The 17584-nt window shown below is 41.7% G+C and overlaps 1 protein-coding gene across 1 annotated transcript in view; it reads left to right on the top strand.

Moving 5' to 3' along the window:
• Positions 1–17584, top strand: part of plxna1a (plexin A1a) — a 201679-nt gene that overhangs the window by 104022 nt on the left and 80073 nt on the right. The window contains exons 5-9 of the mRNA XM_076159333.1: positions 7744–7844; positions 9555–9678; positions 9991–10144; positions 10515–10614; positions 17420–17534. Coding sequence (XP_076015448.1) covers positions 7744–7844; positions 9555–9678; positions 9991–10144; positions 10515–10614; positions 17420–17534 — 594 coding nt within the window. The remainder of the gene's footprint in view (positions 1–7743; positions 7845–9554; positions 9679–9990; positions 10145–10514; positions 10615–17419; positions 17535–17584) is intronic.

Genomic DNA, 17584 nt, shown 5'->3' with positions numbered 1-17584 from the left:
GCAAACGCTAAAAAAACGCTGGTAACAGGCTTTTGTGAGTGAGGGAACATAATGGTGCGTTAAATCTGTCGCTGCGCTTTATGAATTTCCCCCACTGAGTGCTGCTACACCTTCACCCCCCATCCACTCACCCACTGTGCGTCCCCGTGAAGGCTCTGCCATTTCAAGGACTGTACCAAATCAGACAACAACAATTGTCCAATTGATTTCTCATAATCCACTGAATGGGAGAAATATCAATCAAACTGAAGCTCCCATTTGCTGCTTTGTAAATTATTTAAGAACAACTTTATAGTCACATACAATATACATTTAAAGAAACTATCATCAAAACTACATTTGCAACTCAGACACATATTTGTGAATACAGTATAGATTTCATACTACGTGTTGGGTAGCAAGAGGGTGTGTTTGTGTCCTTGATACAATAAAGAGCTCCCTCTATAGGTGAAGTGACATATGGAGAGACACTCAGCATGAAGGGGTAGTTTGTAAATGGATGCTAGGAAACGATGGAATGATAACATTGTTAGCTCGCAGCCAACAGAAGGACGTCATTTTATTCAATTATGTTAAGACAGTGGACGTCCCTCCATTAGTCTGCCATGTGTCACTTGAACGCCTTTTACATTATAAGTTTGTCTATGCATACTAATGGTAAACTTTCAGAAGAGAGGCGTGCCAGTGTCCTGTTTGTCCTCTTCCTTCTGCTCTCCATCTCTCTTTTCTTCTCTCCTCATTTAATAATAGAAACGCCAAGCGTCAAGAGCTCAAACATCAAAAAGCCCATTTCCCTTCTTGACAGAGCAATTTACCTTTTCCCATATTCACTCACACACATAATTAAAAGCCGTGGATCAGACTGCAGCGTATAGACCGCATATCTGTATTGCAATGGTGACTCACATAAGCACACTGACACGCACACACATACACATACACGGACAGTTTGAAGACATAAAACTGTCTGATTCAGCACGAGAGGAGAGTTTTCGATTAGCGAGCAGTGGATTTATACATGGCTGTCTCTGTCTCTAACACACACACACACACACACACACACACACACACACACACAATGTTCCCTCTCTCTTTATCTTCTTTCGTCCGATGAACGCAGTGATTTCACCTAATTTCTGCCCTCGGAAAAATGAATAATGGCACTAAATCAATTTCATCATCGCTGTTGTTTCCTTGTACCATGTTCAAACTGCCTCAATCTAATAAAAACGCCGGGGTAAGAGAAATTCTTCATCCTGTCGTTGAGCTCAGTTGTTGACATCACTGAGACAGAATTATTCCTTGTGCACTCCTATGTATGACATCAGCTAATTGCTTTTTGAAGTAAATGACTAAGTGGATTAGAGTTTGCAAGCTATTGATTCCCAGCAAACCTTTGCACCACATTACTCACTTATCTACTTTACAATATCACATTAATAGCAGTGTCATTTGTACTATACAGCGAAGGAGCGCGTCCGAGTCGATTCGGCAAAAATCTGATTGAACTGAAATATTTTAAGGTGATCCCATTATTCATATAATTACTTATATGTTCTGCTGTTTTTGGATGTGTTACCCTTTCTAATCTACTCACAGTATTGGATGTACAGTGTGGTTTTGAGGCCAGGCCAAATCTCGTATCCCTCTTTTCTGCTGCGTTTCCACCGCTCAACCCAACAAGGCAAGGTCACGCCACTGGGCTTGTAAAACAGCGTCGTAAGGTGACCCAATGGCAGCGAATGGCTTTACCCCCCTCGTCTCCGCCAAGATGCTCAGTCAGTGGCATAATGGTCTAATGATGTATCTCGGCGTATTGATTTAGCTACAGTACAGAAGTGTACTGTGCTGTGCTGTGCTGTACTGCGTGGGGGGAGAAATCCTACCCCTGGCACCACATCAAAGAGGGTTCATATTCAATTCAGTCAGCATTTACTGCACTTAGAGGTCACAGGCAGAAGAATGCTTCTTTTAAAGGAGTGTTTCTGATGTTTGTCCGTTTCAGTCGGCGACAGACAGACAGACACAACGGAGAGGCGATGATAGGAATACTGAGGATGGGAAGCATTTATTAAAAGACACACACACAACCACAGGACATGTGATACATTTATTTAAACACATTATTTTTCAAGGAGACAAAAGGTACAGATTGCTAATGGCTGTTTAATGATAATACATTTTATGTAGGCACGTGCACAAATACGCACACACAACAGCCAACTGTTTTCAGATGCAGATGAAAGACGAGCGATCAGCTGATGAGACTGTGATTTGTGAGAGTCAAAGTCAGGCGGAGAGAGGTCTTAATATAGTCGATAGGAACAGTGTGACTTCGATTTGAAGAAGGAAATGGGCTAGAGTAGATTTACGAGTGTGCGTGGGGGTAAAAGAGAAAGAGACAGCATGCATAGTTGGAATATCTGTGATTTTTAAAGACAATGGTGGTAATTCATAAAACACTAATAGAGAGAAGAGTAATGTAAAGGGCAAATATGCACACAACCATGGGGCCTCAATGCCTGGACCAGCTTTTTGAATGCTGGATTCACATGTAGACAGTCCGTGGCTTAAGACTGTAGATGCTGAACTGTTGCCATGGTAAAGTTCAAATATAATGCTTTTGATTAAGGTAAATGCTTAACAAGAAAGAAAAAAATATTTTCAACAAAATCATAGCCATGGTAACTTTGACTGAGATAAAACAGACAAAATATGTTTTCATCTACTTGTACATGATGTGATTGAACTGCAAGTATACATATGTTTACCGGTACTAATAGTCCATGTCATTGTCATGTCAGTCCAGGTCATTACCAAAAAACAAAGTGTTCCCACTATTTCCTGATAAGTGTAGGTATTCTACTTTGTTGTCCCACTTTATAATATGGACCAAAGGTATAATTAATAACCTGCCTTCTTCAGCTTAAAGCATCCCTCTGTAACATTAGGCTCATCTGTCCAATGGCCATCAGTAATGTTAAACACACAAACTTCCTTCCTAGCCAATGTGTCTTTTGTGTCAGCAGGACTATGAAGGCAAAGATAACATGTTGGGGAGAGACTTGCCAGTGATATATGGTGTCATATTCCTGCTTGGTTTCTGTCATTGCCTCTGGATATGAAACTGCCAAACTTTCTCTTTGTGGCGTTGTTGCTAGGATAGGACTATTACCTGGCGGATGAAGTGAGATAAGAAAGCTTAATGAAACAAGAATATACTTTTACAGGATGATGGAAGATTTCTCTCTTTCTCCCTCTCTCTCGCTCTCTCTCTGTCCCTCTCTCATTCAAGGCTGTCTCTGTCTGCGACTAGGATGATCTATGGCCTCATTTGCTGTGTTTTTCTGTTTGTCCAGCCAAATTCAAGACGGATGAGAGAGCAGGGAAGGAACAGAGAAAGAGTGATAAGGAAAAAGGGAAGAAATATCCCCCCAAAATACAGACCAAACACCCTGAAAAAAGAAATGGGGAAATTAGGATTTGCTATTGTGTGGTCGGTGATGACCTGTGTATATTTGTGTTTATAGTCTTTCAATGCGGTGTGTATTAATGGAATGTATGGGAACGCACTTGCATTCATTGATTTTGTTCATCTGCAAACACATTATGCAGTTTACTTACTGCAGACCATCTTTATGTGCAAATAAGTTTCACTTTGTGTCAGCATATGTGTGTGTGTGTCCACAAATGGCATTTGTGTGCGCACTCTGTTGCTGTTAACGTGTGTTTGCTCGGCAGTTTTAGATTCCCCGCTGGCTGGTAGAATAAGCCATCCATCAGCCTATTGTGTAGTGATAGCGCCTTATATTTCCCCCCATATTATACAGATGGGACAATTACAGCTGTGGCTAGCTGGGCCTGCACAGGCCCCATATGTGAAATGAAACATCAGTCGCAATTACATTGGTGTGTCTTTCTCATCTATCCTTCCCTACATCTTGCATCCACAGTCCCCTTCCACCCCAACCCAGCCCCCCACCTCCTTCCTCTCATCTGCCAAGAGGCAAATTAAGAGCCTTTCCATCATCACCCAAATGAGAGAGGCTCATTTGTGGCTGTTATTTATTTGTAATAAATTCCCTCTCCTCCGCTGTACTCCTCCATCGTCTATCCTTCCACTCATTCTTGTGGGAACAGGAAAAACAAGAAGGAAATAGGAACGTAAATCTGTCGTAGCTCTTGATCCTTTCTTCCTGGTTTTCAACATTTTTCTCATTTTAAAGTAGCCCACCAAACTCAATTTCAAAAATCAGGCATATTTATCCCATGATAGATTTGAATTTGGTCTGGAAATTTTGTTTATATTGAATTTTATGACTGCTGAGGGGAAATCTGTTAGGGGAAATCTTGTGGACAAAACAATTCAAAAATATGATTATGTAGAAATGGGTGCAGCAATTTCGTAAAAGGAACTCTAGAAAAAAGTGTTTCTATGGTTCATTGTTTTAGCCCACAGAAACTGCCCATGTGCAGTTTGAAGACTGGCATGAAATAAATGGCTAAAATAGATAGTTTCTCCTATCTATGATCTCATTCCTTTCAACCCTTTGTCTTGCTCATTTTTTGTTCCTTTTTTCCTGCCTTCCTCCGCTGTCTATAGTTAAATGTGCTTCCCTGTATCGCAGCAAATAGGCTGGGGCTGAAAATGCCATATTTAATATAAATAGGTGATTCTCACTTATTTACACAGACACGCTCCGAAGCCTCCTCAGTAAGACAAAGAGTCTTTGGCAAAGCATCTCTCGTTTCCCACCCCATTATCTGTTTTCTAAAACTCAATAATTGAACTGTTCCATTGGAATACATCATCTGCAGAAAACCCCATTGAATAAACTTCTCTCCCGAGCTATTGTGCTTGAGCACGATGCTTCCCCCCCCCCCCCCTTCTCCATCAGAGATGTTCTATTACTAGCGTGGTATTTGTCCAAGGGCGAGTAATGACTGCAATTTGCTGCTATTTGGTGTTCTGTAAGAGGCCCGGGCCTGGTAATGGTAGCATTATAATAGTTATCAGACGCTGGTTATTGTTATCATGCTATGAATCTGCCATAAGCTATTGTGTCCAACTGTAGATCAGAGTAACATAGAGGGAGGAGTCACACAGGCCAATAATTAAACTGAGGGAATATTGGCATCTGGCTATTGTAGAGACATTGTTGGCAGATTTGTTTATGGATACTCACAAATATCTTCATCTTAGTAACACCTGTAGTACCTTAACCACAGTTATATATAGATACATATTAGGCAGATAGAAAATCTTGCACTTATCCAGATGGCCGCAAACAGGATTAAAATCTTAGGAGATGCATCTGTTAATAGATCTGTCACTTTTTTTTAAACTACAATGTGTCCCTCCTGAATAACTGCACCATGTGATTACAGCAAACACAGCATATGTTGTTTTCTCACTTTTCTCACTGTGTAAGCAATCCGATTCTTTAGCACCTCCAGAACAATGAATTCAAGCCTTTGACATAGACTGTGACAAAGTGATGATGTGCGGCAAGGAAATGTTTAAGTATATAATCACATGATAACTTGGATTTTCTCATATACTGGAGGTGTTCTATTTGAAGGATCAGAGACAAAATGTGCAGTTGGCTTTTCCTCTATGAAGGTTTCTACACTGCTGTGTCTGCAGCTGCCATTAGAATCCAACCATATCACCTTCTAGCTCACTTGTGAACCCCCTTGCCTCCGCAGCGTTATTGATGCTGCACTTCACCCACTCAGGCAGGAGGTAGTGTGTGCATGTATGTGTTTCTCTGGATGTGTGTGTCTTGACTGGTCAAAGATGTATTTAAACACCCAACAAGTTCCCCAGAAACCTTGTCCCAACCTCTCTCTTAAGTACAAATGCAATTTGGTTCAATAGTAACTCATTTTTCTGGTGTGTGGATGGCAGTTGTAGTGTACACTATGTGTGTGTGTGTGCGTGTGTGTGCGTGTGCGTGTGTGTGTGTGTGTGTGTGTGTGTGTGTGTGTGTGTGTGTGTGTGTGCGTGCGCCTGAGGCAGTTTCCTGTCTGCCGATCCGTCTGTCAGCTGCAAATGGTATCAGACAAGTTAAGATAAAGCACATGGATGCAGGTACACTGGAGTAGTTGGGAGATTTGAGTACAACAGACTATGCGCAGGTGTGATTAAAGTATTTAAAATGTCCTCTTAAAGGATAATTCTTTGACTCAGGAGTAAAACCTCAATGAAATCAAAGGTTTTTGTTAATCCCAGGGACAGATGGTGGATGTTGAGGAAACAACAGAAAGCTCCATGTCTGTGTAGTGATAACAGCAAAGTGTGCTTTCTGTGAGAATGGACTTCTTAAATGATAAGTCCAGTCTGTCTCATTGTCTCCCTGAATGTTCAGCCAATTCATCGGCTGTACTTTAAAAGCCAGGTAAAAGTAGACAGCATTGTTTGATGTCCTTGTTAATATCTGAGTTCTCCGATTTCCCCACAGGGATCATTAAAGTTTCATCTTATCTTAATAGTCATGCAGACACACAGATGGCAGCTGCCAGAAATTCAGTGGACAAAGGAAGTAATCCTCGATGTTTATCAGGATAGTGTGAAGTACAAAGACATATTCTTCACAAAGAATTCACAAGCATTATACAAACTTAGTCCATTCATGCTTTGAGGGAAGCTCATGGGGAAAATTACCGTTAAAATTGGATCATCAATTAAAAACATTATGCAGTCAAAGTCACTCATTTCCTATGAGTTCTGCAGCTTTCTTTTTGTTTAATGGAAGAATGTTTGTAATTCCTGATAGCGAGGTGGTATTATAACCTGAGACCAGCACACCATGCATGCAGCACCCAAGCAACGAGAACCCTTTTTCAATGCAATATGTAAATGCACGCCCCAACATTGGATGGCGTCATCCAAATAATCTGCAAAAGACAGAGACAATAGAAAGAGCCTGGAGAGATGTTATGAATCATGGTCACATTGCATTGAAGAAAAACCCTTTCAGTGTCAAAGCAAAATCTTGGCTGCAGTTCTTACAATGATGCAATACAATTTTAAAGCAAACAACATGAGAAAAGGAGGAGGACAAGAGGAAAATGTGATTAAAAAGTAATTGTCTAAAATTCAACAATGGAAAATGACAGAATTCATTAAGTCACTTGATGCATCAATGGAGAAATACGCAATGCATAGACAGACCATATTCTGTAAAGAAGGAAGCTGTACATCTGGCACCCTTCACCATCAATTTTCCATCAATCATGTGTTACGTTAAAGAAAAAGAATGACCAGAAGGCCTTGTCATCTCTCATCTGAAGTTTCCATGTAGCAATGAATATGTTCAGACATCCAAGCTTGTGTTCTGCTCACATGCAGAGTTGTCAGAAATGTACTGTGCCAGATTGTGTTGAGTGACTCTGTGGTTAAACTGCTTGTGTGCATCTGTAAGTAATTTCTGACCTAATGTAAAGCTATGGTCAGTGAATGATGCAAGATAGAGAGGTTTGTCCCAATGTGTAACTTCAACCCTATATATGTTTACGCGTGTTAAAGCCTCTGCTTCCTCCCCTGAAGATGTACCCCAGAGCTGTTTATCTCTGATACTCACTGCATGCATGTTTCTTTAATCCCGTGTTCCAGTGGAGGCAATAGATCCCTCCAGCAGATCCTGTTTGTATCCAGGGTGGGCGGTGTTAATGCAATGTTCACAGGGACTTTATATAATATAAAGCAGCTGTGGTAACCTCTGTATTCTTTTTTCCCAGGTCATCCAGGTGCCAGTGGAGAGTTGCGAGCAGTACACCTCCTGTGGAGCCTGTCTGGGATCAGGAGACCCCCACTGCGGTTGGTGTGTGCTGCATAATGTGTAAGTATTCAAAATACATTTGATTGTGATGTGTTTGGCCACTGATTGGCTGCCTGCATGTTTGCTCCATCCTGTGATTGGCTCGTTAATTCCACAGCCTGATCAACAACAAAATGGACAATTTTACTTTGCTTGTTCAGCTCAGCAGAGCTTTCAGATGTCTTTCCATGTGGCAATGCCAGGAATTACATTTTGTTTAGTTAAACTTTGGTCAATTGATGGAAATGTTGTTGTCCCCCTATGGTGTCCTTTAATCCAGTGATTTTTTACCGCTGTGTCGTGAGAGGTTGTCAGATGTGCCGTGGGAAATTATCCAACTTCCCATAATTAGTCCAAATTATATATTATTTAGTTACTGCAAATAATTTGCCATGGTTGTGCGTCTGTGCCTGCAATGTAGTGACTGTGAAATGATTCAATCCTCGTACATGTGTCCTGACCTGACCTGCCCAGTAGGTGGCAGTAGCGCGATAATGACTTTGTTCATTCAAAACAATAGAATTAGTGATGCGTGATCGTAACCCAGATAAAAAGAGTCATATGAGTGGTGGTCAACAGAAAGCAAAAACGGTGAGCTCAAGCAAATACAGTGAGAAATGTCTTTCGTTTGGATTCACTCTCACCGGGTATCCTGATGCACTTGACGCACACTGCTTGGTGTGTATGGAAAAGCTTAACAAGTGTCTCATGGTCCCAAGCTAGCTCAAACGCCATCTCCAAACAAAACACCCGTTACTTCAAAGCAAGAACACAGATTTTGTTCGCCTGCGAAAAAACACGGAGGAGCAGGCAACTTTTATGAGAAAACCTACAACGGTGTCTGCGATAGCTCTCAAAGCTAGTTACGTGGTAGCTGAACTCGTAGCTAAATCTAAAAAGCCACACACTGGCAGAGACATAAACACTACCTGCCTGCAAAGCCATTGTAGCTGAGTGAGTACAAATAAATTGACAGACTATTGACTAATTGTCATTGTAAATGTGCCATTTTGTAACACTTTTGGTTGGTTGGTGGTGTGACGCAGGATTTTAAATGTAATTAATGTGCCTTAGCTCAAAACAGGTTGAAAAACACTGCTTTAATCATTCACATGCCCCAACTTTAATAAAAATGGCACTTTTACTGTATAACTTCCCACGTCTTTTTCAAACTCCTGCATTTTGTTTCACATTTGAAACCATCACTACAATCCCATTCTTCTCTGGCAGTTCTGGCAAATGTTTTTGAAAAGTTGATTATATGTCCCATCATGATCTGTTTTCCAATTTCCTGGTGTCCATGAACACATCAGTAAACAACATTTTCCCCTGACCACATTTTACTGTGAGTGATTTAGGTAGAAGGGTAAGATAGTGAATTTCATTCTTGAGTACATAATGTAATCACTTGAGAATTTTCTACCACATCTGCAGAATTCTTGCGTTCTGCAGTTGTCCAATAACTACTTTACCACTATTTGGATGATGTCCGCATTCCAGACAATCAGAAGTATCAACATTTTATTTAAAGTGAGATACAATTTCAGTTTCTCAAGTGTGAAACAGCTGGTCGAACCAAAGTCATTGTTTCAGCCAAACAACTCAATCCATGCAGTGTTTGTTTCGCTCAAACTCAATTTGTTTGGCTTTCATATCTTGAACAAATTTAAATGTGTGCTTTTGTTTACAACTCCACCCCTCTCTCTCTCTCTCTCTGTCTCTGTCTCTTAGTTGTTCGAGGAAGGATCGCTGTGAAAGGGCAGAGGAGCCTCAGCGTTTCACCACAAGAGTTGAACAGTGTGTCCGACTGTCCGTCCTACCCGACAATGTTTCTGTCACCATGTCTGAAGTACAGGTACAGCTTGTCAAGTTGTCTACATATAGATACCAGAGGATGTTTGGGTGGACAATGATGGGTATTTGTGTGACACGGAGAAGCTTAGAAAAAAACAGACAAAGCAAGTGAGCAAAGTAGGCTAAATTAAATTATGTTAAGTACGGGTTGTTCTCGTGTCCTCACATAGTTGCCATTCCTCTCTTGCATTATGAGCTGGGGAGTGGATTTTGTGCTATGAGACACTGGAGAACCTCATTATTGCATGTGTAATTTGGTATGTCCACTCAAAAATCACTCTCTCCTTTATTTGCTTGCTCTCTCTCCCCCTAGTTGGTGCTCCAGACCCAGAATGTTCCCAGTCTGTCTGCTGGAGTCAACTGCTCTTTTGAGGACTTTGTTGAGACAGAAGGACGCATTTATGGCGGACGGATCTTCTGTCTGTCTCCCCCTACGAAAGATGTGGCTCCAATCACACGTGACCAGGGTAAAATTTACTTTTCTACTCCTCTACACTTCACTACGACAACTAGTCTTCACCGATACCCCTGACCATCTTACTACACAAATGATAAACTGCCATTTCATAAATGTACCCCATTAAAACATACATATGTACATCTGAATCAAATAATATGGATTCTACTTTTTTGGAAAATAAAGGAGAAAGAATGTAGCTCCAAAATGTCAACAGTTCTGGAAAAATAGATAAACAATAGCTGTTAACATTTCATTATATAACCTGGGATTTGGCATATTGATAGAAACATTCCATCCAATATAAGGATAATGTCATCCTTGCACTAAAGTAATAAAGACAAAAAGGACAGTGGTAATATTTGATGTGTGTTTTGCAGGTGACCAACGTGTAATAAAGCTGTATCTGAAGTCTAAGGAGACAGGGAAGAAGTTTGCCAGCGTCGACTTTGTCTTCTACAACTGCAGCGTCCACAAATCGTAAGTGTCCTCACTCAGTCAAACTGTGAAGATAGCTATGTTATAAGCAAAAGGTGTATAGAAGTTTGCTGCAGGCTGTCATTGATTACAAGAGCCCAGTCAGTCTTCTTCTGACATTACATAAAGTCCTCACTGATTATAAGAGAGATTGACAAAGTTGTTGGTGGCAAAAGCAATTGTGCTAAAATATAAGCATGCTAAGAACTTTGATAATGGAAAGAGTGTGACTAAGACTATTGAGATAAGTTTAGTCTTTAATGATTCTTGTGGGGAAATCAGAGAATTCAGATATTATACAATGTTGTCTCCTTTAACCTGGCTTTTAAAGTACAGCCTATGAATTGGCTGAACATTAGGGGAGACAGTGAGATGGACTGGACTTCATCATTTAGTCTTTCCTCACAGATAGCTGCCTTTGCTGTTATCACGACACAGACATGAAGCTTTCTGTTGTTTCCTCAGAGTGTGTCTTCTTCCATTGAATTATTCAATATATCCAGGCTTTTACCAATCAATTAGTTAATTAAATCTTAAGCAATGAGGAGTTAGTGTTGAGTGAAATACTAAATTGATTCCTAATGATGCAAAACCTGGAGGGGCACAAAGCCAAAGACAAAAACATATCAGGACAATTCTTTGGGAAATAGATTGTCCCCAGTCTAAGTATGAGAACATTACTTCATTATTCAGCCTTAGTAACCGAGTGATACAACCTCATTTTATATTGGAACCAAAATCTATTCAGCCCAATTGAGCTGTTATATTCATTTTACGCTATATTATTGGTGTTTCCACCAATACTTAATTCTTACAATTTGATTAGCAGAAGTCTTTTATTTTGGTAGTCTCAGTTGATAGTATATTAAGTATGTTGTATTGTTTTTTTCTCTCATGCTAATGAACCAGGCCTGAATTGAACTTACATGGAGGCACAAGAGAGAGGATTAGAGAGATCGGAGATATAAGGAATGACAAATGTGTTCTTAATTGAGCTGCCTTATTGAATAAAGGCTAAATGAAAATAAATAAAATGTCATCCCCTCAATGACTCCTGGCTGCTTCTCTGAAGTTGCAGATTGGTTTTCACTGGTCAGTTACACTCTCTGTCCCTCTCTCACCATCAATGGCTCTCTGTTTTCACATGAAATTAAAATGCATTGAATTGAATTCCTCTTTCTCTCGCCAAGCATGTTCACACGCTCCCTTCCCCTCTTAATGCTTACAGCATAGAGTTGTTTTGGAAAAAATTATGTAACATTAAAAGAGCACATGCATGTTCAGATGCCACATTTATATCTGGAAATAAATCACACTTGCCTAAGCTACAAAAGGTGTTCTGCTCGGTCACAAAATACTGGGGAGTCTTCACTTACGTTTCACTTTTAGGCATTAATGAATGAACGAGAAACAAGAGTTTGAGGAGAAAAGACACGACAATAAATGAAACAAATCCCAACTCTAATGGCAATGGCAGTGGAAAAAAAGCATTAATTTCTGGATCCAGAACATCAGAAGCATCTAAAAATCAGCCGTGTTAAGTGCACTCATCATGCTCTCGCTCTCTTTCATCCCACCATCCCTCCCTGACTCCCTCATCCTCCCCCTGCCCACCTCTCCCTCTCTGCTCTCTCCCCTCCTGTCGACTTTACTTTCCGTCCCTGTCTCTGCATCAACCTCCTCTTACTCCTTTCCCTCCTTTCCTCTCCTCTCTTCACCCCCCCCCCCCCCCCCCCTTCTCTGTCCTCTCGTTCATCAAGCCCATTTATTGCCTGCGCGCTGCTCTTGGCCCTGCATATATCTGCATAGTAATAGGCCGTTAATTAGCTTGAGCTGGGGTGCCTGTGTGGAGATGGTCATAATAGCGAGGGTTTGGAAAGAGCGCTCACCTGGGCCACTTCTCAAGGCCTCCAGGCTTTGTTCGATGGCTTTCATTCATTCTCTGAGAGTGGGCGCGTGTGTGTCGGTTTTTGTTTTGCCTTTTTCCAAGGCTGTGAAAATGCATATGTGTGAAACAAACTGCAAAAACAGCAATGATTTCGGCTTATGCTCTTAATTCTCTATGTGTGTGTGTGTGTGTGTTGTGCTTTGTGCCCCTCATTAACCAGCCCACCTAGCCCTCCTATCTGGGCTGCATAGACAGGCGTGCTGCATTGTGAGCCTTTGATGTTGGGTTCAGTAGCCCTCTCTGCACTCCACTGTAAACCACAGTGCGGCTATAACTGCAGCAGCTGTACCATAAATCCACATTTACACACCCCTCACCCCCGCTGCCACCTTTCAACTCCCAGTCTTTGACCCCCGCCGCAGGAAAGGCAGGTGGTGATGCCAAAGCGTTCAGCAGCATGTAATGGACTTCTCCTGGGGGGTGATTGGCCAAAACGTTGCACAGTAATAGACACGGCGCCATGTTTGCGCCGACACAACACGCAGAGTGACCTGCAGGCAAGCGTCCAGACGGGCTTCTGTGCGACCTCACACAGCCTCGCCGAACTTACACACATGCTCAAAGGTTAATGCAAGCACTGGCATATGCGCATTCTCATACACACACACACACACACACACACACACACACACACACACACACACACACACACACACACACACACACACACACACACACACACATGCACGCCCAGACAGACGGCACATGCAGAGACAGAAGGCACAGACTTGGCACAGCAAATTACCCCGTAAGCTATTTACATCCTCTCTTACAATATTGGAAATTTGCATTAAAAAGAGGTTTGGAATAGTTTAATTGAGCATGGGAGGGGGGAGGGGCATAATGGATCTTTAGAGGAAGAAAAAAAAGAGGGAGGAAGAGTGCTGGTGGGAAAAAAGGGAGGGAAAGAAGGAGACAGAAGTGGAGAAAAGAGGAGAAGAGTAAAGTCAGAGTGAAAACTTTGGTTGAGCGATGGAGAGAAAATGGCGACGGTACGTCTGATGATGAAGGGAGAGATGTAAAGCAGAGTGTTAGCGAGGAAGAGAAATCGTGCCCATTGTGTCAGGAATAATGCGTCCCACAGAGCTAAAAGGTTAGCGCCCCAGCCTCGGGCCACCGTGACCATTACAATATGAAAGGGCTGAAATGTGTGCAGTGAAAGGAAACACTCATGGGAGGGGAGCGGCCCACGCTCCGACCCCCGGGAAGAGCTCGCATTTCCAGGCAGACCATTCGCCTGTCGCCTCCTGCTTCGCAAACGCAAGCCTGACAGGAGCTTTGACTGCAATTGAAGTCACAATCGTGTTAAGTGATGGAAACTTTATAACTTGATGGAATTATAGTTACTTCACTTTAAAGTTATACATCATTGCCACTGAGTCCACGAATGAGGGGAATTTGTTCGTCCAACATCCATTTAAGGTCCCTGGTTTAATCAAACTGTGAGTTGAGAATCACATGCTCACGACTTTTGGACATCAGCTGGACAAGAGCAATATTATGCTGTAATGAGTCTGCGTTCTCTGTTGAGAATCCAAACTTCTCATTTGGCTCCAGTGTAGAGTAAGTTAATGATGTATGGATCATTTTATCACTGCTCCATTGCATATGTAACAGCTTTATTGGATGGAACATAAAGAGGCCTATTTATAGATCGCACAGCAATATCAGGCTTATCTGTCTTATGTCTAATGTCCACCTAACAGACTGGGAACTATCTGGACATTACAGCTCAGTCTCCCCAGAGAAAATGCAAATATTGGATCATGCTCTAGGTTGTGACATTTATCCAGAGCCAATATTCTGTGCCAAAACAGGAAGTATAGTGTAGCACAATTAAGAGTGTGATCGTTAAAAAGACTGGATGGATGTACAAAGTGCTCGACTTGTACAAAACGCTTAGTAACCTTAAACATGTAGTTTGCATTGTTTAAATTTAGCTGTACTTCACATTGAACAAGGTCAAGGACTGAATTGGTTGAAGTCTTGTACCGGTACTTTATCTTTGTCACACTTTGTCACCTTGGGACTTCATGATTGTGATCACCGCTTCCAATTTAGGCGTTGATTTTCCTTGTCATCAATGCAGGCAGGAACAATAATGCCAAAAGGCCTCATTAAAATCGATGTGACAAATGAAATTTGATCCTCTCGAGAAATAATTTGTCCTGAGAAGACATCTGAAGCCCCTCTGGGATCCAGCGTATTGATTAGAAGACATCATACTCAGGGAGCGTATTATATTACAGGACATACATATTCATATGTATCCATCACACAAGTACATGGATACATTCAGATCCATCCTCTTAAACCTGTGTAGTTGTCTGGACTACAGTAATCAGCCCTTAATTAAATCAACCTCATAGGTAAATATGTTACGTTTAAGTAAAATGCAGTGTATGTTGTGGTTATTAGCTGAGAGCTTAAACGTGTCTCAAATTAATTTGTTCCCCACCATGACCTTTAGGGGACCTACAATTTGCTGTCAAACTCAAACTTTAAGTCAGAGTCACAACATGCCTCTAGCTGCTTTAAGTAATTACTAGGATGATTGTGCCCCAAAATTGGGTCACTGGCCTATTTCCAATGGGTCCCAATAATAGAATAGAATGTTTCCATCACTATTTTGTCCATGTAATGAAACGCTACTATCACCATTTTGGGAAATAATTGGTGCTTTATCCTTCTCCGTTCTGACCGAATGAAATGAGCAGATGACCAATTGCTCTTTTCTCATACGTTTGAGCGGGATGGTTGCTTGCATATCAGCAGCTTTGCTCCATCGATCCAGATTTGCTCGATGAAAAGCTGGGAGAAGATGAAAAGGCATTTGACCTGGCTCTATTGCTGGGCCTTGTGAAACCACTGGGGATTTTATTGACTACATTGCAGCAGTGTAGCCACTTACCCAAGTCAGTTGTCCAGGCCATTGACAGCTCTACTGTGGGACAAGTCTCCACTGCCTAGGTGACCCAGAGGAATAGAAACGGTATCAACACGGGTGTGTGTATGAGCGTGTCTGTGAGTGTGCGTTTTCGCACTCATGGCTCTGCGTAGACAGATTTTTGTGCACATGCCCCTCCAGGATCAGGAATCAATAGACCCAGGGGTTAATTGTGAGAAGGAACTGGCTCACCAGCTCTACTAACAAACATCAGACTGTTAGCATAACCTCAGCCCACTGTTATCCCCGTGGAAATCCCCTGGTATTGATTAGAAACCTTACCCTGCAGTTCAGTCTACTGCTCACTGGCTTACCTCAAGCTAGACGAAGCCTCTACCACTCAGTTTGTCACCTTAATACGCCTGATTTTGGAGTTAACCCTCTAAAATCTGATTAGATCAAGGACAGGAGGACAGAGATAGAACAAAGCTTAGACTAAAATCCAATTCAAAGTCAGCTTCTATGTCTGTGGGATTGTGTCCTTCAGTTGGAGAACCCAGGTTTAACTCCAGTCTCTGCTCATCATTGAGGCACAATTCCTAAGAGATCACGGTGTGTGTGTGTGGTGTTCTGATGTCTTCATCCTCAAATTTTGTGTTGATTAAGTATCAATGAGGCTTTCTGTCCTGTTTGTTTGCTTAATTTCTAACAAATAGCTCAACAAAAACCTAATCGAAAGGCGTTCATGGCATTTTTGGGTTTGAATTAATACACATTATACCTTTATATGTTTACTATAGAGGAGAATTTGAGATTGTCAGTGATGAGACATTGTCAAGATCGCGTTGAGTTCCAGCTTCGTGAGATTGAGTCATTTCTCAAAAAACAAATAACAGTTTTGTTAAGTATATGTTTCCCCAATACTTTTTTACTTTACTTTACAGAAATAATTACATAGTGGGATAAGTGGATGGATGGGAAAGATAAATACGACGGACTAAACATTAAGTGGATTCCAGTCAGGAGATGGATGGCTCAGAGGGGGTGTGCAGACACTGTGTGGGCGACTGGAGGTTGAGTCCGGGAGGCCCTGCTTGAGTGCAGTGACAGCATTTGTGAATGAGGCCTGACACAGCATGTAATTAGAGTTCATTTCTTTTATAAGCCATCTACAGAGAATTTAGTCAAGACTGGATGTGGAAAAAGCAGGACTTGTTTTACTTGAAGGAAATATTAGTGTCACACTGGCCATTACAGATCATTTCCCTTTGTTACAGCGTGTCTGTAATGAACTATCACCCTGTGTCCTGCACTCTCATTGGCTGTGGCTTGTTGTTGCCAGTCGAAAAACACTTCACATTCTCACCAAATTTGTATTTGAGTATTAAAGCTCTTTTCTATCATTTGATCGTGAGATGAATCAAAACACAATGCCAAAAAATTTAATTCAGTCTCATATCTCACAGAATGAAATTAATCTACCCTGTTATTCTGCTCCTCCATCCTCTTCCTCCTGTTATCCTGGTAGTCATTACATCCTTGTTTTCTGTGGTCATTTTGCTTTTCCCGAACTTAGAAGCAAAAAACATATTCCATGTATAAAGACGGCTCTTATCTTGGTCTGCCAGCTTAGTTGACTGTAAGCCTCTCAAGCATGGAGAATAGGACGGGCGGAGTGGATCGCCCGGGATTCTCTCCTGGCCTCTCTCAGGTGCTTTCAACATCCACCTCGGCCTTGCTGACAGCTGGAATAAAGTGGTTATGCACAGAGGACACAGTTACATTTGTCATTTCACTGTTATTCTGTTAGATTTGGTCATAAACATTTGACGTTAGGGGACTGTGTTGATTCATGTCCATGCTTGGCCTGTGAGTGTCTGATACGCTTCCTCTACTGCGAGTGTTGGATCTTGAATTTTACTGCCCTAGCAAAAGTTTAACCTCTCTATCTCTCTTATTCTCTCTCTCTCCAGGTGTTTGTCCTGCGTCAATGGGAACTTCCCGTGTCATTGGTGTAAATATCGACACATGTGCACACAGGACGCCAGCGACTGCTCCTTCCAGGAGGGACGAGTCAACACCTCAGAGGTGAGGGTTTGAGTGTGTGTGCAAGCAAGCATGCAAATTCGCACACAGTC

The sequence above is a fragment of the Genypterus blacodes genome, unplaced genomic scaffold (assembly GCF_046128005.1).
Source record: "Genypterus blacodes isolate CSIRO-AG114 ecotype Tasmania unplaced genomic scaffold, CSIRO-AGI_Gbla_v1 ptg000094l_1, whole genome shotgun sequence".
Lineage (NCBI taxonomy): Eukaryota > Metazoa > Chordata > Actinopteri > Ophidiiformes > Ophidiidae > Genypterus > Genypterus blacodes.
Note: the sequence above shows the minus strand (reverse complement) of the source record. Positions and strands in the feature narration are given on the sequence as shown.